At 49.2% G+C, this 24,567-nt stretch overlaps 1 protein-coding gene across 3 annotated transcripts in view; it reads left to right on the top strand.

The window, feature by feature from the left end:
• Positions 1–24,567, top strand: part of ZFAT (zinc finger and AT-hook domain containing) — a 190,622-nt gene that overhangs the window by 113,740 nt on the left and 52,315 nt on the right. For all 3 annotated transcript variants that reach the window (XM_049633451.1, XM_049633453.1, XM_049633452.1), the window contains one exon: positions 3,967–4,055. In XM_049633451.1, the coding sequence (XP_049489408.1) occupies positions 3,967–4,055 (89 nt within the window). The remainder of the gene's footprint in view (positions 1–3,966; positions 4,056–24,567) is intronic.

Below are 24,567 nucleotides of genomic sequence, written 5' to 3' on the forward strand. Positions count from 1 at the left end.
GAGCGGGCAGGGGTTACCTCCCCATGCTTCTAATGAAGCCACCGAGTGGCAGAGAAGAAAGAGCCCAGGGTCACACAGGGCGAGCTGGGCAGAGCCAGAAAGAATGTTCTTCCCTTCCACTGACCCTTCTTGGGCACCCCTTTCTAACGGGCCACCATCCTGTGCCATGGCCTTTATGGTGCAGACATGTCCGTTGCTGTTACAAATTCTGTTCCTTTTGGGGAATCTGTGTCCTGCCAGCATTAGCTGAAGGATTGTTATGTGGCTCTAAATGGGGTCCTTGGGATCCAAATCCAGGCTGGGAGGTGACTCCTGTCTGCTCCGAGGATGGACTCGGACGCTGGGTGGCAAATGCCTGAAAAGCCGCCCCGAAGAGATGAGTCTGAGGGTCCACGCAGGCGGCCGGCAGCAGGCCCTGCCCCACCTCGGCCGCTCGGGACGGCCCTTCCAGAGCGACTCTGGTCCTATCACTTTGGCCTCACCGGCGTTCTCTGGGACAATCCGGGGATAGGTCTGACAACCCGGCAAGTTGCTCAGATTCTCGATCCCAGTTCTTCGTCCCGGAGAGAGGTTAGCACTGCCTGCCTCCCCAGGTTTTGGGGTGCCCGGCTGAGATCACAGACATCCAGTCCCAGCACAGCTGCTGATGGACAGTAGCCCAGTGGGTAGAGCTTGCCAGTACTCGTGGGAAGAACGGATTAACGTCTTACGCAAGCAACCTCTTTCTTTCTGTGTCATCAGTCTTTTCTTTTCCTGGGCTGTGGTGTGAGCCCGATACAGCCATCTCACCGCCGGCCCTTCGAGGTCACTCTGGCCTCGGGTAAATACTACGTTTTCCGGCCGACTCTCCCTGCAGCTCTCAGGAGTATCTTGACCGAAAACAAGATAGTCTCAAAGCATTGCTCTTTTATGATTAGTCATGGATCTACACTGCATTATTTTAATTAGGCAGCAAAAGATTATGTCAAGTGCTCTCCCAGGCCTGTGGATCGGGGTGTGAGGGACTCTGCTGAAACACTCGTCGTAACTGCTTCCCAGACTCCGAGACTTCTGTAGGGCTGGCTTGAGGAGCCACCTTCTTCCTTGTCTCTCGCAGAGCCCTGGGAGTATATCCATAAAAGGCTGACTCTTGATCCCAAGTGAGGTGATTATTCCATTTATTCATTGCAGAGCATCTTTTTAGCACTTAATCTTTTACTCTTGGAGCCAAGCGTATTGGTAATGAGTGAAAATATTTATCACTTCGGAGAATGGCTGTATCATCTTTCCTCCCGCTTCTGTGGCAGTGGGGAACCCGGCACCATTTTGCTCAGGCTGCCTGAGCACAATAATGATGCATTTATGTGAGTCACGAGTCCGTGTGGAAGTATGTGTGGCTGAGGTTCTACCCAAGGTGTGTAGAAATGGGCGTCTCTGTGTTTGAAAAAAGATGATGCTACATTTAAGAACAAGTAGCCATTGGTCTCTGATTATGACTTGTCTGCCTGTCATGTGGAAAGGTTTTCCCCACACTGAGGACTTGCAACATTAGCGGAATCTAGAATTTGAGGTGCGTTCCCCTGGAATGAGGTTGTAATTATGTTCACCTGTTTATAGTATTGTTTCCTTTTGCCGTTTCTGCCGTGTTGCTCACGTAAGATACACAAAATTTCCTTTTTGTTCCTTGTCCAGTTCAGTTCAGTAAAACGCACAGAATATGTTTGCTGTGTGCCGTGCACTCAGGCTCTGGGGGTGCCGGGATGGAGAAGACACGGTCCCTGGGGGCAGCCAAGGCAGCCCAGGCTTGTGGCCAGGCAGTGGCGATGCTCAGAGTCGGGCACGGACAGGAGCATGTGGATGTGGAGAGGGTGTGTGGGAGAAGGAGGCGGGGAGCTCACTCCTAGCCCCGTTGCCAGAGATGTTGTTCAACTTGAGTTGTGAGTTACAGTGGAGAATGGCCAGATGCCGAGAGGCAGTGCACCCCAGGCACGGAAATCGTTAGCAAAGGCTCGGCAGAACATTGCCAGAACAGAAAGACTTCCTAACATGCAGGGTGGGAGTCAGAGAGAAGGGTCAGGTCCGGGAAGTTAGTTCTGTTCTGTGGGGTCTTCTGGGCCGCGGTCTGAAACTTCAAATTCGTTCTGCCTGTTGGAGTCATTGGTGGGTATGCAGGAAGGGCTGTGGGAGAGCTTATGTGCGAGATCATCTGGATGGATGACGGACGGAGGGAGGAGGAGGAATGCTGGGTAGGTGGGGGGGACAAGCGGTTAATTGATGGATAGCTGGATGGGTGGATGACAGATGGATGGGAGAGTTGCCTGAAGGCAAGGACACCGGGTTAGAGGCTTTTCCCTTGTTCAGGGAAGAAATGAGGAGGGCCTCCACCAGTGTGGAGGTATCGCAACAGAGAAATAGGAGTATTTAGGAGGTGAGATCAGGGCTGAAAAACTGAGGTGAGCGCAGCTGGGGTCACGGAGATGTTGTGGAAGGCTATCAGGTCTCTGACTTAGTGATTGGTGTGGGGGGTGGGGTGACGGCGAGGAACTACGGGGGCTGGAGATAGGACCCAGTCGATGGGGAAGAGAATACGTCCAATTTAGCACCTTTGGGTCAGCTAAGCAGTAGTCCAGCAGATAGTTGGATACTCAGGTCTCAAGATCGGGGAAGGGTCGAAGACGCAGAAGAATGAAGAAGAGTCAGAGTGGAAGGTACAGATTTTGGCATTAAAGGTTTGCAGAAGTCAACAGGGGAAGGTTATACGCAGGGACGCTTGTAGCAGGAGAAGAGTGGAGCGTGGGCCAGAGCGTTGTTGTGGAATGCGGGTGTGTAAAAGGCGTGGTTGGGAGAGAATGCCTCGCCGACACCGAGGATGCTGGCCTGTTAGCAGAGGCACGTGCAGCAGAGTCCAGTCTGATGGACTGAGACCCGCCACTGGCTGGGCATCACGGGTTTTCCTTGGTGAGAACGGCTTTCCGGTGACTGGTGCCGTGAGGCATTTTCACTTGGTTTGAGAGAGCATCGGACGGGAGGCTGCAGGCTGCAGAGGGAGGGAACCCTCACCCGGCTCGTCTGAGAAGGAGAGAAGCGCCGGGCCCCTGGGAGGGGCCAGTGGCTCTGTGCTACCACGTGCCGTGGCTGTGTTCCTGGCTCCCCGATGGGCTCGTGCCCTTAGAAACCGCTGGGTGAGCAACTGACCGCTACCAGAAGCAGGTCAGGTTTCTATTGGGTCGTGCGTCTGTGCCACTGGTTTTACTTCTGCTAACCAGGGGTAAAAAAAGGTAGTGTGCCCGTATATCCATTCGTTGGTCTTCACAAATAAATTGTGGGCTGGTTCATCCCAGTAACGAATGCCTGCGTATCGCCCAAAGAGCAGTGTTTTCTGCTTCTGTGCAGTTTCTTTCTAGCATCCCCCAGACCTGCCTTTCATGTCCCCACCAAGGTAGGGGTTCCAGACACACGTCTTGCTGCCTTGCTCAGGGGCTCTGCCTTCTCCTGGCTCTTGGGGACGGTGCGACGCTCTCGGTCACGTGCCACAGGCCCTCGGTGCTCCGGCCCCACAGCCTCTCCGGGGCCAGGGCTTGCCCCACCGTAGACCTTGCGCTTTAGGTCCTGGAAGGAAGACCCAGCTATTCCGGTGTCCTGGGCACCCAGGGTCCCCACCTCTGTGCTCGCCGTGTGCACCTCTTTTCTCTAGTCGGCCGGACACACCTTAGACACCTTACCCTCCCTTTAGGAGCCTGCTCAGATGTCGTTGCTCGTGGGGTCCCCCCCGCCCCAGGCCCGGCCGGCTGTTTTTCTCCCTCCACGGCCAGCCCCTTTGTGTTGCCACTTGTGTGGACAGAGTGTGCTGTGCTGCCTTGTGTCTGTGCACGTGGGCTGTCCCCCCGGAGGTTCTGGACTACCCACACGGCAAGGGGCATCCTCGCGCACCTGGGTCCGTGCGTGGCCCTTGACGCACTCGCTCACCTTGTCCTCCCTTGTTTCCAGGGAAGCAGTTCAAGTGCACGGTGTGTGACTACACGGCAGCCCAGAAGCCCCAGCTGCTGCGGCACATGGAACAGCACGCCTCCTTCAAGGTGAGAGGACTCGGCACGTGGGGCCCGTGCTCACGCTGCGAGTACATTGCGCGGCAGAGTGGAGAAGTCACTCTCCGGGGGGCTCCCCTCGCCCCCGGGCCCCCGTAGCTCGTCCACGTGGAGCCTGGGGCAGAACTCCCGTCGTGGTGTGCCCCCCCCCTCCCCTTCCAGCAGTGTGGCATTTCTCTGCCCCTTGGAGACCAGGTCCAGGGAGGGACTGCGTGTGACGCTGCAAAGGCCGGGGAAGAGGCTGCTCTCACTGTGGAGACCCACAGCGCTTTAGAGGAGAGGATGTGAGCTGTAAGGAGGGCTGCTTCAGGTCCTGGCTGGCCTCCGGTGTGTCCCCGGCACAGCAGGTGTGACGATGCCCCCCCCCGGAGAGCTAGACTTGGTGTCCGTGTGGTGCCCGGAGGGTCGCTGTGGCTCTGGAGCTCGTGGCGCTCGTGCTCGTTTCATAGCTGTAGCTGATCTGTCTTTCACGTACCCGCTGATTTCCACCTGGCCGCTGCTCGTACCGCAGTTACGGCCACAAGAACCGCGGTCCGGTGAACTTGTCCCATAGAGACTTCTGCTCAGCACTGGCAACTCAACCTGAAAACCGCTGCCGCTCCCACATGTACGCATGGCGATGGAAAACAGGGCGCCCTGAAATGTTTGTGGAGACTGTGCACCCCGAAACCCGGAGAACGTAGCACGTGGGAGGGGCTGTGGGCCGCCACACCGGCAGGCTGCGTTTACTGAGCCACTACTGTATGCCTACGCTCTGCATCAGCTCGCACCTCCCCGACAGAGGACACTATCATCCCTGTTTGATAGAACCCCACCCAGAGAAGGTATGCGATCACCTGTCAGGCTTGTCTGCCGTGCCCGTATCTACAGATGTCAGTCACTGTTGTAATACTGACCTACCTGTGTCGTGACCGCTCTGAGGGGACGAGGACCCGCCCCCTCCCCCTCCCTTTCACTGGCAAACTCTTCTGATGCTCAGAACAGCCCTGCGAGAGAGGAGTTCTCAGGATCTTGCCTCATTTAGTTAAGAAACCCAGTGGCTCAGAGGGGTTACGGGCTTTTGTGCATTAAACGTCCAGGAAGTGAAGGAGTCAGAACTTGCACTTGGCCTCCGAGTCCAAGGCGTGGGGTTCTCCCATCGTGTCTTCTCAGTAATTGTCTTCGGTGGGGGAGGGGGGGGGCACACAGGAAACCGTGAGGGCGCCGCACCTGTTGCCTGCCTAGCTACTCTACTGTGGCCTCAGTGGACCTGTGTTTCACAGGCAGGACTGGCACGTCAACTTGTGGGGGTGGCAGGAGGTTCATGAGCGTCCTGCAGATTTTGAACAGGATTAAAGTGAAGAGTGTTATCTCAGGTTTCACAGCCGCAGATGTGTTTCTCTGGGAGACCCTGGGCTGTTGTAGACCGCGCAGTTTGGGTGCTGGGAACAGATCGCTGGGGTGGCCCTCGCTCTGTAGACAAGAAAGTTGGACCAGGCAAGGTTATTTACCGTCCTCACTCTCCCAGGATTGGAACCAGATTTTTCATTTGTTCCTTGGTTCTCAGTGCGGAACCTTTTCCTTCACCAAGCAGGTGCAGCTGGACGGTCTCTCTGCCCCGGAATCCTCACTGCTTTCTTTCTCAGATTTGTAGCGTCTTTGGCTTGTGTGCAGAGGAAGTGGACTTGAGGATCGTTTGAGCTCAGGTGTCCCTTCCTATGTAGTTCTCAACTGTTTCCGGCTGTCACACGGCTACCATGCGCTGCTGGGACCTCGGGAGTCACGGGGCCAAGCTGGCCTTGGGGTCAACTCCGGTTCCTATGGGCTTCCTGGGGCTTCAGGTGCCCTGCCCCCGCTGGAGCGAGAACCACTCAGACCTTGGCCTCTCTCCTCCTCCGGGCTGGGTTCTCTGGTGTTTCTCACGAGACTGGGACTGACAAGCAAAACGAAGCTGGTTCCTGCCAACCACCCTTATTCACGCTGACCGGTTATCACCCTTCCCTTTGGTCGCTATCATAGTTTTCTGTCACTGCTCTAACCAACACCTCCAACTTGGCAGCCGAACACCACTGGGCATTATCGTGCAGTTCCGAATTCCAGCACGGGTCTCACCGAACGGCCGGGTGACGGCAGGGCTGCGTTCTTTCGGGAGGCTCTTGGAGAAAATCCATCCCCGTGCCTTTCCTGGCTTCTGGAGGCCACCTGCACTCCTTGGCTCCTGGCCTCAGCCCTCCATCTTGAAAGCCAGCAACACAGCATCCCACCTCTGCTCTGACTCTCTTCTGCCTCCCTTCCGCCTTTCACCTGTGAGGACCTTTCACCTGTGGGCCCATGTGGATGGCCCAGGAGAAGGTCCATACCTTAAGATCAGATGATTAACAGCCTCAGCCCTACCTGTGGTCTTAACTTCTCTTTGTCATGCAAGCTTCCAGACATCAGGACTTGGACATCTTTGCGGAGGCATTATTCCCCCTGCTGTATCCCGCCCCGCCCTGCTCTGTTTTCTTCCTTTCGCATCTGCTCCCTGGCAGATTTCTATCAAAATCCAAAAATACACAGTATGTGTGGTCGCACACTCCCTCTGCCTACCAGTGGCAAACATTACTAAGAAATCAGGCCCCTCTGTTTTATCAGTCCTCGATGGGGCCTCAAAGCCTTTGTGCAGACACGACTAATCTATTGCAGTTGACTTTCAAAAGGAAACCAATTTGGTTTTCTAGATCTAGATGTATAATTTGCAATATATAATTTGTGTCAGGAAACACTGTAATAAGGGCAAACTCTTGTATTGCCTTTTAAAGTTGCATGTTGTTATTTATTTATTTTAAGAATAATATGTGTTCACTAAATAAGATTTGGAAAGCGCTTTTCGTTCCCTTTCTTTGTAGAATTTCTGGATATATTAATTTTTTTAGACGTAATTGAGGTCTTACTGTAAACGAGCATTTTTGGGTGGAGATGAAAACATCAGCTTTGCCGCCGATAAAGCTCTATTAGAGAATGCAGCTTAAATGAGTGGCCAGATGGTTTGCTAAGAATACTTTGCGTTTGAGTTAGAATAGCCTCCCAGTCGAAGGCAGGGCTGGAGAGCCTGCCTGATTAGGACATTATAAATATTGCCTTTTTTAAATTATCACTTCATAGGCATTTTCCCATTTTATGAAAATATACTTACTGTAAAACTACTTTTAACGGCTGCTTAAGGATGAGTGTCACAGTTTAATTACCCATTCCCCTTGTAACTGGACAGTTTGGTTGTTTCCAGTTTTTGCCGTTAAAAGTAACTCCACGATGGACGTCTTCATGCCAAAAGCATTTCCAGGTCATCGTGATATCGAAAGGACTGTGAAACATGGCACGAAGCCCATCAAACCACTGAGAATTCATAGGCAGCCAGGGTGTTACATGTGCTTCTTGGCAGCTGTAATTAAAATGCATTCCCGGGGGTGGAACCGACGCTATCAATCCTAAGCACTTGCCCAGGAAGATGCCTGCACTGGGGTGGGGCTGCCACGGAGCCAGGGGCCTCCAAACAAAATGGGCTCGTTCCCTCCCTCTAGCTGCTCAACTCTTTGCTTCCTTGCAAATAAATAAGCCAGCATGCTGCCCAGTAAGGCGATGCGATCACGGGCTGGACTCCCCTCGTTCAGTTTTCTCTCTCTGCGTTGGGCTGCGTGAACCCACAACTCTGTTGAGAGAAATGTTCTCAATGATGGGGCTAGGTGACCCAGTGGTGATCTCCTTACACGTGATAAAAAGTGACTTTATTTCATTTAAAAAGTTTTATTTTAAAATTTATTTATTTATTTACTTTTACTTTTATTTTAGAGAGAGAGTAGGGGAGAGGGGCAGAGGGAGAGAGAGACAGAGAGAGATAGAGACACAGAGAGGGAGACAGAGAGAGAGAGAGAATATCTCAAGTAGGCTCCACACTCAGTGGCGAGCCTGACGCAGGGCTTGATCCCACGACCCCGGGATCGTGACCTGAGCCGAAATCAAGAATCGGATGCTCAACTGACTGAGCCACCCAGGCGCTCCTAAAATAACTTTAGACTCCCATAAAGTCTGGCGGATTTCCCAGGTACCTATCCCCACCTCTTCCCCTGATGATAATGTCTTCTTTAACCATAGACTGCTGTCAAAACTGGGAAATGGACTTTGGTATCCTACTATAAACTAAACTGCAGGCCTCAGTTGGATTTTACCAGTCTTCTTTCTTTCTTAATTAATAAAGTATTTTTTTTTTAATTTTTTTTTTGACGTTTATTTATTTTTGAGACAGAGAGAGACAGAGCATGAACAGGGGAGGAACAGAGAGAGAGGGAGACACAGAATTTGAAACAGGCTCCAGGCTCTGAGCTGTCAGCACAGAGCCCGACGCGGGGCTTGAACTCACGGACCGTGAGATCATGACCTGAGCCGAAGTCGGACGCCTAACCGACCAAGCCACCCAGGTGCCCCTAAAGTATTTTTAAAGTAGTGTTAGATTCACAGCACCATTGAGAGGAAAGTACAGAGAGTTCCCAAATACCGTCTGGCCCTGCTCCCCACATACAGCCTCCCCCATTTCCAACATCCCCACCAGACTGGTACACTTGTCACAACGGATGAATCTATAGTGATACATCATGCTCACCCAAGGCCATACTCTACATTAAGGCTCAGCGTTGGTGTTCTCTTTGGGTTTTGACTGATGTGTCATGACACGTATCCACCATTAAGGTTCTCATGCAGAGTGATCTCGCTGCGTTCAAAGTCCTCTGTGCTCTTCCCGTTCATCCCTCCCTCTCCCTTCTGCCCTGGCAACCACTAACGCTTTTACTGTCTCTGCAGTTTTGCCTATTCCGGGATGTCCTAGAGTTGGAATCATACAGTCTGTAGCCTTTTCAGACTGGCTTTTTCACTCAGTAATATACATTGAAGGTTTCTCCATATCTTTTCATGACTTGAGAGTTCATTTCTTTTTAGTGCTGAATAATATTCCATTATCTGGACGGGCCACTGTTCATTTACCCACTCATCTACTGAAGAACATCTTGGTTGCTTCTAAGTTTTGGCAGTTATGAATAAAACTGCTTAAACAGTGTGTGCAGACATAATTTCCTAACTCCTTTAGGTAAATACTAAGGGCTGTGATTGCTGGATCGTGTGGTAGGAGTATGTTTAGCTCTGCGAGAAACGGCCACACTGTCCTCCAAAGTGACTGTACCATTTTGCATCCCCTCTAACAGTGCGTGAGACTTCCTGTTGCTCCACATCTTTACCAGCATTTGGTGTTGTCAGTGTTCTGCACTTGGGCCACTCTGACAGCTGTGAGGTGTATCACCTCAATCTTGCTTTAATTTGTATTTCCCTGATGACATACACAGTGGTGCATCTTCCCTGTGCTTGCTCGTCATCTGTTTATCTGCTTTAGTGATGGGTCTGTTCAGGCTTTTCGCTCATTTTTAATCGGGTTGTTCATTTTCTTATTGCCAAGTTGTAAGAGTTTATGTACTTTGGAAAACAGTCCTTTATCAGATACATCTTTGCAAATATTTTGTCTTAGTCTGCAGCTCATCTCTTCATTCTGTTGAATAACTTTATTTTTAAATAAAGTTTTACCTTTTCGTTTAAAGGGATACTTATTTAAAGAGGCTGCTTATTTTTGCTAGCCCTGTATGTATCATTATGTGCTGCACTTGAGAGTTACATGCTGGCATTCATGGAGCCTCTGAAATTGGATTGTAATTACTGATTCTAAAAAACAGAGTTGTGCTATTTTCTTTCCTGTTGTGAGAGATGTTGAGGTTGGGGTGGAGGTGCTGATGAGGGAGGGAGGGAGGGAGGGAGGAGGGGGAGAGGGAGAGGGAGAGGGAGAGAGAGAGAGAGAGAGAGAGAGAGAGGAGAGACAGGAGAGACAGGAGACGGAGGAGGAAGGAAATGGCTAGATGAGTGTCAGAGGAAAGGCAGGCTGGGGCTTGCATCACAACCCTGTATAAAAATGGTGCCACAAATCCACTATTTTAGCTGGTTTGGGGTCACTCTTCCCTCCCTGGCTTGTTTGCTATCCTAGTTGACTCACCCATTCATTCTAGGAAATTATTTCTGATTTTTCTCAGTGCACTTGTTAGCTATCAAAGCCAGAGAATGGTTCTTGAAGGTAGTATTTTTCCAAACCCAAGAAGGAAAATATTGATTGAGCACCTGGAGTTCTTTTTTTTTTAAAATTTTTTTTTTTTAATGTTTATTTATTTTTGAGAGACAGAGAGTGACAAAGAACGAGCAGGGGAGGGACACAGAGAGAGGGAGACACAGACTCTGAAGCAGGCTCCAGGCTCTGAGCTGTCAGCACGGAGCCCGAGGCGGGGCTCGAACTCACGGACCGCGAGATCATGACCTGAGCTGAAGTCGGACGCCCAACCGACTGAGCCACCCAGGTGCCCCGAGCACCTGGAGTTCTAATGATAATTGGCTTTATAATGTTTGTCTTACTTGTATCAATGATTGTCTCAGATTAAAAATAAACTGCTCCAGGAAGCCCAGTTGAAAAGTAGGTAAAGAGAACAGGTCAAATAGCTCTTGGGTATGTGATAAGGTGTCTAACATCACTGATAATAAAAAAAAACAATAATAAAGTGAAAGCATACTAAGATACCATCGATTCGCTTATCAGATGAGTATACATTCCCAGGTTTGGTAGCACAGTCTGGTGGTAAGGCCGTGAGGAGAGAGCCTTTCTCATGCCTTGCCATTGGGGCTGTAAAGGGTCCCAGCTGCAGGTGGCATAAGCTGTTGCTTGCCTCTTGTAAGAAGTGATCTGATCTTACGGATGCCCTTGCTGACGTCCCGAGATGATGAGTATGTGGTATTATTCATTGAAGATAAGTGAAATGTTTGTGGATAGAGTAAGACTGAAATAGACAGGGGCACATCCAAAAACAGAATGCTGCATAGCTACAAAAACAGTATAAGGAGGCCCTTGACTTCCTTCCCTGGAAAGATATTACATAACAAAGTAGAAAAAGCAAGCTTTAGAACGACATAGTAATGCTGCCTTTGAGGTAAGAAAGGGCAAAGATGTATTTGTATTTATTTATGTCTACTTTAAAGCTTCTTTTTTTTTATTAAAAAAAAATTTTTTTTAACGTTTATTTATTTTTGAGACAGAGAGAGACAGAGCATGAACAGGGGAGGGGCAGAGAGAGAGGGAGACACAGAATCTGAAACAGGCTCCAGGCTCTGAGCTGTCAGCTCAGAGCCCGACGCGGGGCTCGAACTCACGGACCGTGAGATCGTGACCTGAGCCGAAGTCGGACGCTTAACCGACCAGGCCACCCAGGCGCCCCAACTTTAAAGCTTCTTAAAGCTTATGCACAAAATAAAGAAACTGTGTGGTTGGGTAGGGAGGGCTGGGACTGGGTAGATGGGAGGCCGAGGCTCGAGGTGGGACTTTTTTCCCTGTGTGTAATGTTTGAACTGGGGGAACTGAATGTTTTGCCTGTTCAGTAAATTTAAGTAAGAAGCAAACCTTTAAATAAAAATGATCTTTTAGAAACGACCCAGTGTCAAAGCAGAATGGTAACCCTGCTCGTCACCCTCACATTGTCTTGGGAAGGCGGTGACAGATTGCTCTTTGGTAGTTCATTGAGATTCTGTTTTGCCCTTGAAAATCTCCAAGAGCACTGAGGTATTGCAGAAAAACCCAGGATTTAGAACCAGACAGACTCAGGTTCAAATCCTGGCTGTGCCACTTCCAGTCTGTTTAATTTAACTTCTCTGTATAATTTGTTGTCTTAAAGATGCTGACAGTAATATCTTTCCCTGGTGTTGGAGATGCTAAAAGCGATACTGTTTTATGAGTAGTGGGTATGGTGCATGGTGGATGATAAAACGTTGGTTCTTTTCCCCTTCCCTGTCTTTAAAAATGACCCCAGTTTCTAAAAAAAAACTATAAGCCAAACAACAACAACAACAACAAAACCCAGCCTGATCTTGGTTTATTTTCCTTTTAGTGAGCTGAAATTTATGCTTGCAAGTCATTTATTCTAAACATTTTCCAGGTATTATGTTTTCTTCGTATGTATCTTTAGATGTCGATGTTATTTTATTTCCATTGTTGTTATTTCTGGCTTTGGAGTGGCAGAGAAGGATTAAAATCTTGATGGCCGCTACTTACTAACTAGATGACCTCTCGGGATTTTGATCCCTTGCCTTCTAGGGCCGCTGCCTCCTTATTTGGAAAATGGGAACAGTGATGTCATTATTTCAAAGGCTACTTCAGAAGGAGGGGTTGATTTGAAGGAGACCAGAATGGCTGTGTCCTCATGGCTTGGGGCAGACCTGGCCCATCAGCCCTGTGCTGGCCAGCACAAGGCGGACGGGTGTTGCTGGAGGGTCTCAGGCTTGCTCTTTTGTTAACGGGCCAGTTCTGGCCTCTGGCCACCCTTCCCACCAGATAACGGTTTCCCAAGCCCAGGAGATAGTCTCACTGAGCCTGGAGGCCAGCAGGCATCCTCGAATGCAGTACATTTTCATGTGGTTGTGGTGCAGGGGGTCCATGGACCATAATCCACCAGCCACCTCGCTGGCTTTTGAACTCGGAAGCAAACGTCCTGTCTGAATCTGCGTATTTAAAGTGTATTCCTGTAAATAGCGTATAGCTGGATCTTGGTTTGTGCCTCTGTGTGTGTGTGTGTGTGTGTGTGTGTGTGTGTGTACACACACGACCAGTCTGACAATTCCTGCCCTTTCGTTGGAGTGCTTAGTCCATTTACATTTAATGTAAGTTTTGACATATCTCACTTGAAAAGTGCCATCTTGGTATTTAGCTACAATTGATTTTCTTTTAAGCGGTTGCTAAACACATCATATTATGCATCTATATTGTAATACATTCTAGCTGGCTCCAGATACACTATTTCATGAACAGTGTAAGAAGCATGCAACACTGTAATTCGTATCATTTCCCTCCTACCTTTTGTGCTCTGGTAGTCATGTATGTTACTCCTACTTGTTATAAATTCCATACAGCTTTATCATTCTTTGCTTTATACAGTTATATTGAAAATATATATGTGGAAATATAATTTTAAAAATGTCTTATATTTCCTTATATATTTAGTTTTCTGGTGTTCTTTTAAATTTTTTAATGTTTTTATTTATTTTTGAGGAAGGGGAAGGCAAGGGGAGAGAGAGAGAGGGAGACACAGAATTTGAAGCAGGCTCCAGGTTCTGAGCTGTCAGCACCGAGCCTGACGCAGGGCTCGAACTCATGAGCCGTGAGATCATGACCTGAGCTGAAGTCAGACGCTCAACCAACTGAGCCGCTCAGGCGCCCCTGGTATTCTTTATTTTTTTATATATTTTCTTGCAGGCCTAGACTTCCATCTGATAAACTTTCCTTTAGTTTGGAGAACTTCTAGCGTTTGTTATATGCTTTTTTGCTGGAGTTAAATTATCTCAGCTTTTGTCTGTTTAGAAAATCTTCGTGTTCATTTTTGAAGAATATTTTGATGACTGTAGATCTGTAGGGGGACATCACTCTAAAGAGTTGTTCTGTTATGTTTTGTCCTTCGCTATTGCTAATCCTTAGCATTTCTCCCCATATTTAATGGGCCCTTTTTTCTCTGGTTTTAAGACTTTCCTCTCTTCCTTTGGTTTTCATCATATTAACATCAGTAAGTTTAGGTATGGCTTCCTAGTGTTTACTTTGCTTGGGTTTGTTGAGGTTTGGATCTTGTGGATCGATATGGTTCATCAGTTACAGACCATTCTCTTCTCAGCCATTATCTCTTTATTATTACTTCCTCTCTATTTGTTTTCCCTCCTCCAGGATGATAACACATCATATATTAACCTGTTAGATATGTCACAGCATTCAAATGATCTCTCTCTCTCTCTCTCTTTAAATCTTCTTTTTGTGTTTCAGTTTATATGATTTCTTTCAGTCGTCTCCTCCTCCTCCTCCTCCTCCTCCTCCTCCTCCTCCTCCTTCGAGATAGAATGTTAAGCAGGCTCCATGCCTAGCATGGAGCCTGTTGGGGGGCTTGATCTCATGACCATGAGACGAAATCAAGAGTTGGATACTTAACCAATTGAGCCACCCAGGTACCCCTCAGTGTATATGATCTCTACTGATCTTTTTTCAAGATTACTTATCCTTTTCCCGATACATCAAATCTGCTAGATACTCAAACTATTCATTTCTGTTTTTCTTTTTTTTAATTTCTAGCATTTTCATTTGGTTCTTATAGTTTTTGTCTCTCTGCTAAGATTTATCAACTGGTCACACATGTTTTTCATTTGAGCCTTGAACACATTTGTCATCATTATTTCAATATTTATTTCTAAAAATGTAAGTATCTGAGCTATCTGTGCATCAGTTTCTGTTGACTTTTTTTTCTTGATTTGGGATCACATTTTCTTCTTTGCCTGTCTCATCATTTTCAAGTGAATGATAGGTTGTGAAACAGCATTAGAGACTGAGCTGAGTAATAATTGGCCTCTTTTCGCACCAGGACAGTAGTGTGGGGGGCTGTCCAGAAGATAGCTGACAGGCAGACCTCACTGCTGCCTGTGAAAGGTGTGCTCACAAGCTTGGCCCTTGGCTGGCATCTGGACCTTGGACATAGGAAGGTTTCCCATAACCCTCATTGACAGGAGAAGTTTCCTGTGCCTAACCTGTCCAAATGGCATTGTGCATACCAAATATCTGCTTCCTTCTGGGAGTCTGGAGTGTTGGTATGTGCTAGGCAGAGAGTTGCCCATGTGATTAGTTCCCCATAAAACCCTGGCACGGAGCTTCTAATGAACTTACCGGGCTGGTCCCATTTCACACGTGTTGTGACAGCTCGTTGCAAGGCAATTTCGGCTGCCCCGTGGGACTCTGCTGGGAGAGGACTCTTCGAAACTTATGACTGGTTTCCCTTGGACTCTGTGTGCCTTTTCCCTTTGCAAATTTTGCTTTGCATCCTTTGGCTGTAAGGAATGATAGCAGTGAGTATCTGTATGCTGAGCCCTGTGAGCCCTCCTACCCAGCCATGGAACGTGGGGGTGGTCTTGGGTCTCTCCCAGCACAGGAGTGAATAAATCTAGTCTGTCGCAGTTCCAGAGCCGGTTCTCCACTGTCGTCAGATGTTTGGGAAAAGGATCGGGTCTTTCCTTTCAGCAAGGCTGGGCATCTGAGCACAGCGAGAGGCTCCAGGATTCGCTTTCTGTTTCACAGCACAGCTGCTGGCTTTCCAAACCATGTGGGCCCCCTATCAGCTTTACAGGCAGGCTGCCAGCTTTTCGAGGTGCTGGGATGATCCTGTTTCTCTCCAGCATTCTCCTTGGGGAAGCTCTCTCCCCTCTCTGCCCGGCCCAGCCTCGGGAGAGCCAGGGTGCCTGGCGAAGGCTTTTGCACTTTCGTAAGGGTGGTGCTGGACTTCCCCTCCCCTCGCCTGCTTTGGGCCAGGGGTCCTCACTGCCATGTGTGAGACCCAGTCCCTGAGGGCTGGGGTGGGTTTTCTCCCTCCTCTCCTGCCCTGCTCCCTTGTTGTACCTGCTGAAGTTCCCCATTTCACAGGGAAAAGGTGAGTAGGCCACAGGGATGAGAGCAGCCACCGGGCTCTTCTCTCCTAGGCAGTGTCTGCTCACTTCTGGAATTCGGCTCACTTACGTCTCTCCGTGCCCTGACAGTCTGACGTTGTTTGCGTGGGAGCAACAGCCCCTTGTGGTTTTCGACACCCTGACTGGAAGCAGGAACGCCCCACCGTGTGATTGTGACTGCACAGAGCAGGTGCCCAGTAAACGTGGCTGTCGACTCCCTCCCCCACGCACCCTGGATGTGTGGGAATTTGCTGGAAGTCTGGAGCCAAGAGGGTGTGTGAAGCGGCCGACTGCTGCTGTCACGAGTAATCTAAGTGGAGTCACAGCCACCAGGAGCTCTGCCAGCTTCAGGCGAGGGTTTTCTCCACGCATCATCACTCACAAGTAGGCCCGGGGAGACCTCGGGGCTTCTCAGACCCTTGGAAGCATGTCAGTGGGAGAAACGACGGCAGGCAGCTTCGGCACAAGCCCCTGCCTTGCAGCTTAAGCGCTTTCTGGTTTGACTTTATGCATCACGGCTTTGTGGTCAGACACTCTTAGAATCCAGACTTGCCACTTACTACCTGTGTGGCCTTGGGCAAGACACCTAACCTCTGTAGCTTCTTTTTTTTTTTTTTTTTTTTTTTTTAATTTTATTTACTTTGAGAGAGAGAGAGAGAGAGGGTCCCAAGCAGGCTCTGTGCTCCCAGCGCAGAGCCTGATGCAGGGCTCGGACTCCTGAACTGTGAGGTCGTGACCTGAGCGGAAACCAAAAGTCGGATGTTTAACCGACTGAGCCACCCAGGCGCCCCTGTAACTTCCTGGTAATGTGGTGATGAGGCAGTGCCTCTTGTCCCTTACAGGTTGTGAGTGCTAGTTGCAGGCTTCCTGGAGGGCTAGGAATGTTCTCCAACGTTCTCCAATGTTACTTCTCCAATGTTACTTCTGCCCAGACTCCGTCCCAGTTTTCTTCCTGTCTCTTTCCATCTGAAGATTGCTGTATGTGCACAGTGTCGTCCTCTTTATCATGCTTTCGTTCAAGATTCTTGGTGCCTGTGATGTGTTCTGTTTGCCTAATTCAGCGTCCAGTTGCCTAATTCCCCTGATTCGGTACATTCCTTTATTTATTATTTACTCTTAAAACATTTTTTTTAATGTTTATTTATTTTTGAGAGGCAGGGAAGGGGCAGAGAGGGAGGGAGACACAGAATCTGAAGCAGGCTCCAGGTTCTGAGCTGTCAGCACAGAGCCCGACGTGGGGCTCGAACCCACGAACCGTGAGATCATGACCTGAACTGAAGTTGGACTCTCATCTGACTGAGCCACCCACGCGCCCCTGGTACATTCCTTTAAAACACACTTGGCCACATGGATACCTCAGTTAGCACAGAGAACCTCTTAGCAGGTGCATTTCCCTAGTAGAGTTATTCATACGTTCCCCTTCTTCTGGCAGAGTGAGCGTCTCTCCTGGATGGTGCTGCCCGGCACTGCCAGACCCATCCAAGCTTTCACGGATCCTGACTTCCCCGAACGTGGGGCCCACCCACTTTTTGCATTACGCCGAGCCACGTCACGGGGCCCCCGTGTTAGAGGGAGCTTGTCCTTTGGGTCTTTGCTCTGTGTGGCTTCAAGTGCACCAAGGATTTCTGACTTCTGTAAAGCAAGTGAAACATTTGGTGCATGAATTTGCCAAGTCTGCAAAGAAAAAAAAATTAGTCTGAAATCAGCAGTTTTCACTATCTGCACAGTTTGGAAACTATTCAGTGCGACTTACTACTGACCCTTCCTTCTTACTTTAGACGCTCTCGTTCCTGAAACACGGCCTTGGGTAGTCTGACAAATGGCTGTGGTCATTCCTCTGCCCTGGCCTTCTGAAGGTGAGGGCTGGCCCTCTCTCCTGTGGCCATAGGACCTTCAGGCCTGTACCAGTATGTTCTTTTAAACAGGAACCAGCCAGATCGTTATCTTGAAAAGACACTATTCAACTTCATCGATATTTGATAGGAATCTAAAGCCAGTTGAATCCTAAAAAAATTGTGTTATGAAAAGCCTGAGGAAGGGCCGGTCTATTGTCAAATTGAAATCTGCATAACTAAGGTACTTTCACAAAACTCTTGAGGAGTAAGGAAGATTTCAAGGGTTGATATTGTTATCACTGATGAGCTTTCCCTCAGGATTCCTTGAGGAGGACATCACCTCACAATTTAACACACAGAGTTTGAAGAGACAGAGGAAGTACAAAACGTACTAAACTTCATCTGAATCTTTGATGCAAAACCTGAAATGTTTACTCATTTCTTTTACAGTTTTTTTAACGTTTATTATTGAGAGACAGAGAGACACAGGATGTGAGCAGAGCAGGGGCAGAGAGAGGGGGAGACACAGAATCTGAAGCAGGTTCCAGGCTCCGAGCTGTCAGCACAGAGCCTGACGTGGGGCTTGAACCCACAAACCACGAGATCATGACCCGAGCTGAAGTTGGACACTTAACCGACTGTGCCACCCAGGCGCCCCTTAGACATTTCTTTAACAGCCTTTTCTGTGTACCCACTCTGTGCCAGGCACTATGCCAGGGGCGGGGGATGTCAGGATGAAGCCAGGCCTCTGTCTGCCAGGCTCACGAGTGTGTGGAGACCCCAATGTGTATAAAAAGCAGCAGCAAGTGTATTAACTGCTACGAGAAAGTTATGTACTAAGTGCCGTGAGAGCCCTGAAGAGCAGCCAATTATTCCAATTCTATCATTTTGTGAAAGCCATGATTTAATGGCGTTAATACAGTATCATCGTGTTATATAAAACCTATCGCTTTGAAAACCTATAGCAACCAGAAAGTTCTCTGATATCCACAAGTCAGAGGGAGATAGTGTAATCCCATGTTGTATTCCCGATAATGGGATGAGTCCCAGACATGTTCACGGTGTGTCCATTTGAAGCCAGAAGAAGACACCAGGCAGCTGAGCTCACAGAATCCATAAGGGGCTTAGATGCTAACTTGAACAAAAGTGGTGTTTGGATGAGGTCAGCCAGGATGTGGCTATGTAAGTAATTTACTCCCGGATTCCAGTCTAAACTTCGTGAGCAAGGGAGTAGAAGTACGGAAATGATCTCAAACAGGCAGAATGTTCACAACCACACGTTTACACACAGTCCAAATCGGTCCCCAGTCTGAAATTCTCAGTGTCCTTCAGAATGCTGAGTCATCTGGCATTGCTTATGGCTTCGTGGCTTTCTTTCTACTATAACTCTATTACCCGGGAGATGGTTTCACCTTTCTGTAGAAATTTCCAGCAGAAGTTGGCATGTTTAGTTAAGTATCTAGTGGCAGAATAAAGAAGGCAGGTGGACTGGTCCCTTTTATAATAGTCATGTGCTGGGCGTTACAGCAGTATTTTATGTAACAGACATAAAATTTATACATAAAAGTTACTTTATTTTGCCTCAGAACTCCTATATTGTAGGAATGATATTCCCATTTCACAGATGTGGAAACTGAGGCCTGAGTCCAGCTCAGTAACACACTCAGGAGTGATGCAGTAGTAAGTAGTGAAGCTGCCTCTTTGTAGACAAAGCTGCTCTTTGTCCAGGACTCTACACCTTTCTCATTGTCATCCCAAGCAGAGGGACATTTTTGCCCCCTTGTCCTTTTTTCCCCTCACTGCTTTGATTATATAAGCCTGTAGTTCTGTGTGGTAGCTGTCAGAACTTAAGCAAGATCTGTGAGCAAGGTGCTGACCGAGTATAAATTTAGGAGGCAGAACATTTCCCACATTCAGTGGCAATTGCCAAACCCGTGGGATCAAGAAGGCACGAAGTGAAGGGTAGGGTCTGTTCGTGGTGTTTGTTTTGCTTTTTAGTTCTTAATTTGCATGAAAGTGAAGAATCTGGGATTACTCTCTTTTTTTTTCTTTAAGCACTTTTGTATGTGCGTGCGTGCGTGCATGCGTGCGTGTATGTGTGTAGGTGTGTGAGGAGGAGGAAGGTCCAAGATGAGGAGGGGGGCGGTCAGCCATTTATTAACTTGTTTGAGCTGAAATGTCTCTGCTGAAAACCTGTAATGCTGTCTTCAGCTTCCTGGTATTTTAGATTTTTTAAGCACTTCGGGGGGAAAAAATGGAAATTGGATTGTGTTACGTTAAATTAAAATTCTGTCCGTCTAGCAGTGAGCGGTATATTCTTTGGAAATATTACATTTTTGACAGCACAAGCGATTACAAAAAAATCAATAATCCAAGAACGCTGAAGAGTCTTCTAAGCTCTGGCAAGAAAAGCAATTAGTGTGGATTGATTTACTGTTATTTATTGTGATGAGGTAATTGCCTCAACGCAAGCCTTTCTTGAACTTGTGGTACCCCACGGTTTAGAAACATTTATTCTTTTAAATTGTTTAATTTATCTCTGGCCTCATTTTATAACAGAGATGGCTTCACGCTTCTTAACGGATGTGATGACCTGGCTGTCTTCTCTCCGGCTCCTTAAGCCCAGGCTTGGTTTTGTCCCTGTCACGGCTGAGCCTGGAATGAAGTTCCAACCTCGTGCGCTCAGGCCCGTAAATCCTGGAGAGATGGGGACGGAGACAGAGATCACAGGACTCTTCTCTCCTGCACAGGCGGTGCAGGGCGGCCTTGCCTGCAGCTTCAGATTGCAGCCACGGGCGGAGTACCCAGTCGGCCCGGATTGTGTGCCGCCCGCGGGACGAGGAGAGGGCGCCATACTCTCATTCGCACAGACAGCATCGCTTTGAAATCCCTGCTACAAACCTCTTTAGAGGCTGCCCGTCAGGGACAGAAGCCCGTGGAAGGCTGCCTGCTCCTTGGGGAGCAGCCTTTCCTTTCTGGTGTGTGTGTCTTCACTTCCGCCTCCGTGTTTCTTTTCGCCCTTGTGTGCGTCCCCTGTGACCGTGCATCGTCAGGCTCTTTGCGTGTGTGTCAGTCTGGGGGCAAATGCTCTTTGGGCATTTCCCTTATAAATATCGCCACGTGTCTTGTACTGGCCAGTCTTGGTCCTTTTTCTTACGAGTTTGCGTCTTTTTCCTGTTGAGTGGCTCACTTCCCACTCTCAGGTGCAGGTGCAGTCTTCGGTGATGGCCCCTCCCGGTGTTTCTTTTGCTGCAGGGAGAGGGGCCTGCATGTGGCTCGGCTGGAATGACCCCCAGAGCAGTCTGTGGGCACGTCTTTGCATATGTATGAAACATTTCAGTCTCCCAGCCCGCGTCATCATCCAGAAGGTTCTTGAAGGGCCACTAGCTTTGCTGGATGACCCTGTGCGGGTAATGGGACTTGGCAGTTTATAGATTCCAAGCGGTGAAGTTTCTCTGAGTAGAAAGTTTCTCACGGGCACATTTACCACTGGGTAGGGAGTTTAAGTCGGCAGCCGTCCAGTCAGAGGCTTCTGCTTTTGCATGCTTTGTTTTGCGAGTCTGGGGGACCCAGTACTCTCGTTGGTTGTAGCGGGCGACCCAACAGAAATGGAAGGATGTACGCCCCGGCACCTGAACTTGGGGAGCTCACGGTCAGCCTGGGAGGTGATGCCAGCTACCATTGGAGGGTGGAGGCTGGAGGGTGGCATCAACACGGTTTTCCGGAGTGTGCTCCTTGGGACACTCCTTCCTTGGGATCCTGTAGGTGTCGTGTGGACAGGATACAGCGATTCTTAAACTTATTTGACCCGGGCACCTGGGCGGCTCAGTCGATTAAACGTCTGACTCATAGTTTCGGCTCAGGTCATGATCTCACGGTTCATGAGTTTGACACCCACATCGAGCTCTGTGCTGACAGTGCAGAGCCTGCTTGCGATTCTCTCTCTCTTTCTCTCCCTACCCCTCCCCTGCTCGCGCTCTTTCTCTCTCTCTCAAAATAAATGAATAACTTAAAAAACAAAACTTATTTGACCACAGAACCCCCTTCTCTTTTTTTCTATCCCCATTGTACCTCCCAGCATTTGGGTTTTATGGAACAACTTGGTAAATACTGGTTATCAGAGACTCCAGAAGTAAAAAAAATAAAGCCACGATGTCCCCGGCCAGTCCCTGCCACTCCTGCGGCTTCTGAGCCCACTGCGAGGTGGAGTTCAGATCTTCCAGAGGGCTCCGTGCGCCTCCCTGCCCGCCCCATCCCCCCACACGCTCCCCACCTCTCTCTGCTGCACACCTTGCCTTGCACACCTTGCCCTGCACCCCGTCGCCTCGACCGGCTTCACACCTGCTCCTCGTCTTCCCACCGCTCTTCTCCCAGAAGGCCGTGCGACTCTCTCACCTCCTCCCAGGCTGGGTTCACCTGCTTTGCTTCCCTCCCTGATGCTTGATCTGGCAGGTCACATGTGACTTGTTTGTGATGCTAGAATGCGAGCCCCGGGAGGCCCCGTGTTTTAGTTTTTGTTCTGTTCTCAGCACATAGGCAGCCCTTAACAAATATCTGTTGAGCGAACCAGTGAGCAAATAACAAATGCTATGGAACTTCGGTGTAATAGCTGCATCATGGAAGACAGCAAGGTGGAGGTGGAACTCTGAGCTCCTTTGAAGGCTCGTAGCCACGGAGACACGGGGTTTAACGGCTCTTCCGTTGCTGGGCCGGCCCAGCTCGGGTCTTCACTCTGTCCTGAGTTCACTGCCTGGCCTCCAGCCCACGGGGCTCTCCTTCTCTCAGTGTAGTGAGGGCCAGTGAATCCAAGAAGGGGCACAACACGTGTACGTGCTTTAGCACTGAGATGCTCAGTCCTGGGGAAGCCCAGCATGGTCCCAAGGACAGAGGATTTTTCACATTCGCCCGAGGCTGTAGGCCCGCTGCTGTGAGTCAGGCCCTGTACGACGGGGATGCTCCGTGCAGCCCGTCAGGAGTTGTTCTTTTAGCAAAGAGCAGATTTAATATCTGTAAATGTATTGTTTTCTTATGTAGGGCACAGAAAGCCTTGCTTCATTATTGTATTATGTTCAAGAAATCTCTCAGTGGAGATTCCGTTCAGAGGGAGTGTGGGTATCTGGTGTGCGTTTTAGAAGTCTGTGGAAATACAGGCACGGTGGCTCTCAACTGGGTCTACCCTGTAGTTTTGGAGGTAGCTGCTAACGGGCAGTCCCGCGGGCTGTCCACACGGCAGGCTGTGCAGAGCCAGGGCCCTGAGGCAGGACCGATGGGAGGCCAGGGCAAGACAAGGTGAGTGGTTTGTGCTACCAGAACTTCGTGTGCTGCAAATCCTACCCTGAAAACAGCATCACCTTGTTGATCCTGTGAGCGGAACCAAAGTCCTTTGCCAAACTGAAAATCTCAGAGGAAAAGTTGCAGAAACCGTCCATCCAGTCCGTCAGCAGGGAGACTGCCCAGAAGTGGTGTTTGTTTGCTGCAGGCCTGCGGTGGGCAGGGCACCAGCTGTGCTGAGGAGAGTGGCGGGCACCTGGGCTTTGGAGTCAGACCGACCTTAGCTCACACCCTGGTTTTTGCCGGGGAGCAAACGGCTTACCCTCCCAGGGCCTTTGCGTCCCCAGCTGTAAGGAGAGAATCGACGTGTCTTCCCAAGGCGGTTGTGAGGCGTATGGTAGAGACCCAGGGGTCACAGTCTTCATCGCCAGTGCATTCTGGTGCGCCTCCTCGCTCCGGTCTTCCGTTGTTCCAAAGGCAAACATGGAGATTCTAAAATCCCACGTGCAAAAAGGAACACCACTCTTACCTTTCCTTTGAATGATGCGGTGTGCCCAGAGTTTCTGTGTCAGAACAGTCGATGATAACAATTCGATGAGCATCTCCACGCAGGCTAATCTTTTCACGTGATCACTCCTCCTTGCGAGAAAATGAAGAAGCGTGCCCAAGGTACCCAAATGTTCGGCAGCGGAACCCCGACTGAGCGCAGGTGTGTCTGGCTCCAGAAAGCCCTGCCACTCAAAGGTGGTGGTGAGAAAGGTCCTGGGCCCCAGAGCTCTCCAAAGCACATGGTGGGGAAGCATCAGTCGTGATTATTGCTTTCCAGAAGTAAAATCCAGGTAGGGCCTCAGTTGGAAGAAGCTGTCACTTCCCATCTCGTGGGATTTGGCAGGAAACAAGGTCCCCAGACTTAGGCCTTGAGCCATCGACACTCACTGAGTCTTGGGTCAAAGTCACGTTCAGGGACTGGGCCAGTTGTTTTTTTTTCATCTATTTAACTTCCCATTTACATGTCTGTAATTACTTAAAACATGCATTCTATTCTAGAAATCCTAGAAAACATCGAAATTTATGAAGTCTCCATAGCCTAGTAGTGTCTGCTGCTCGCCCCTCGGTATTTCCTTCCTGTTTCCCTCAGGTCTACAGGAATCTAGACTTGGGAGCCTTCAACATAAAGAGCTGGTCTAGAGGGAGTGTTCCCAGGTCAGCTAAATTTAATTAGTACTGAGCTTACTGCTTGCGGGCACCGTTCTAGGTGCTGTAGTAACAATGATCAAAACAGACCAAAAAGCAACAAAAGAATTCTGCCCTCCTGGGGTTTATATTCTCATGGAGGGAATAGACAATTAGCAGAATAAGTAAGTAAATCCTGTCTTCTATTAGAAGGTAATCAGTCCCATAAGAAGCAAACCAGCTCAAAGCTGTAAGGGGCGCCGGGGGAACAGAGAGAGGAGGCCTCACAGGAACAGTGACATCTGACCATGACCTCTTTGACCTCAGGTTGCATAGACCTTCAAAGGGGCACACACCTGGGAGAGCCTGGGGTGCAGGTGGGTTAGCCTACCCTTCTGTGGATCTTTTCTGAGAGGATGTTGGGTGGGAGAAGACCACACAGTGGAGCTCTGATACTATAGCATCTCTGCATGGTGGCAATGGCGGTGGTGATGGCGATGATATTTATGGTGATGGCGATGGTGATGTTTATGGTGGTGATGGTGATGATGATGGTGATGGCGATGATGATGTTTATGGTGATGATGATGGTGATGGCGATGATGATGGTGATGGCGATGGTGATGTTTATGGTGATGGTGATGGTGATAATGATGTTTATGGTGATGGTGATG

The sequence above is a fragment of the Panthera uncia genome, chromosome F2, assembly GCF_023721935.1.
Source record: "Panthera uncia isolate 11264 chromosome F2, Puncia_PCG_1.0, whole genome shotgun sequence".
NCBI lineage: Eukaryota > Metazoa > Chordata > Mammalia > Carnivora > Felidae > Panthera > Panthera uncia.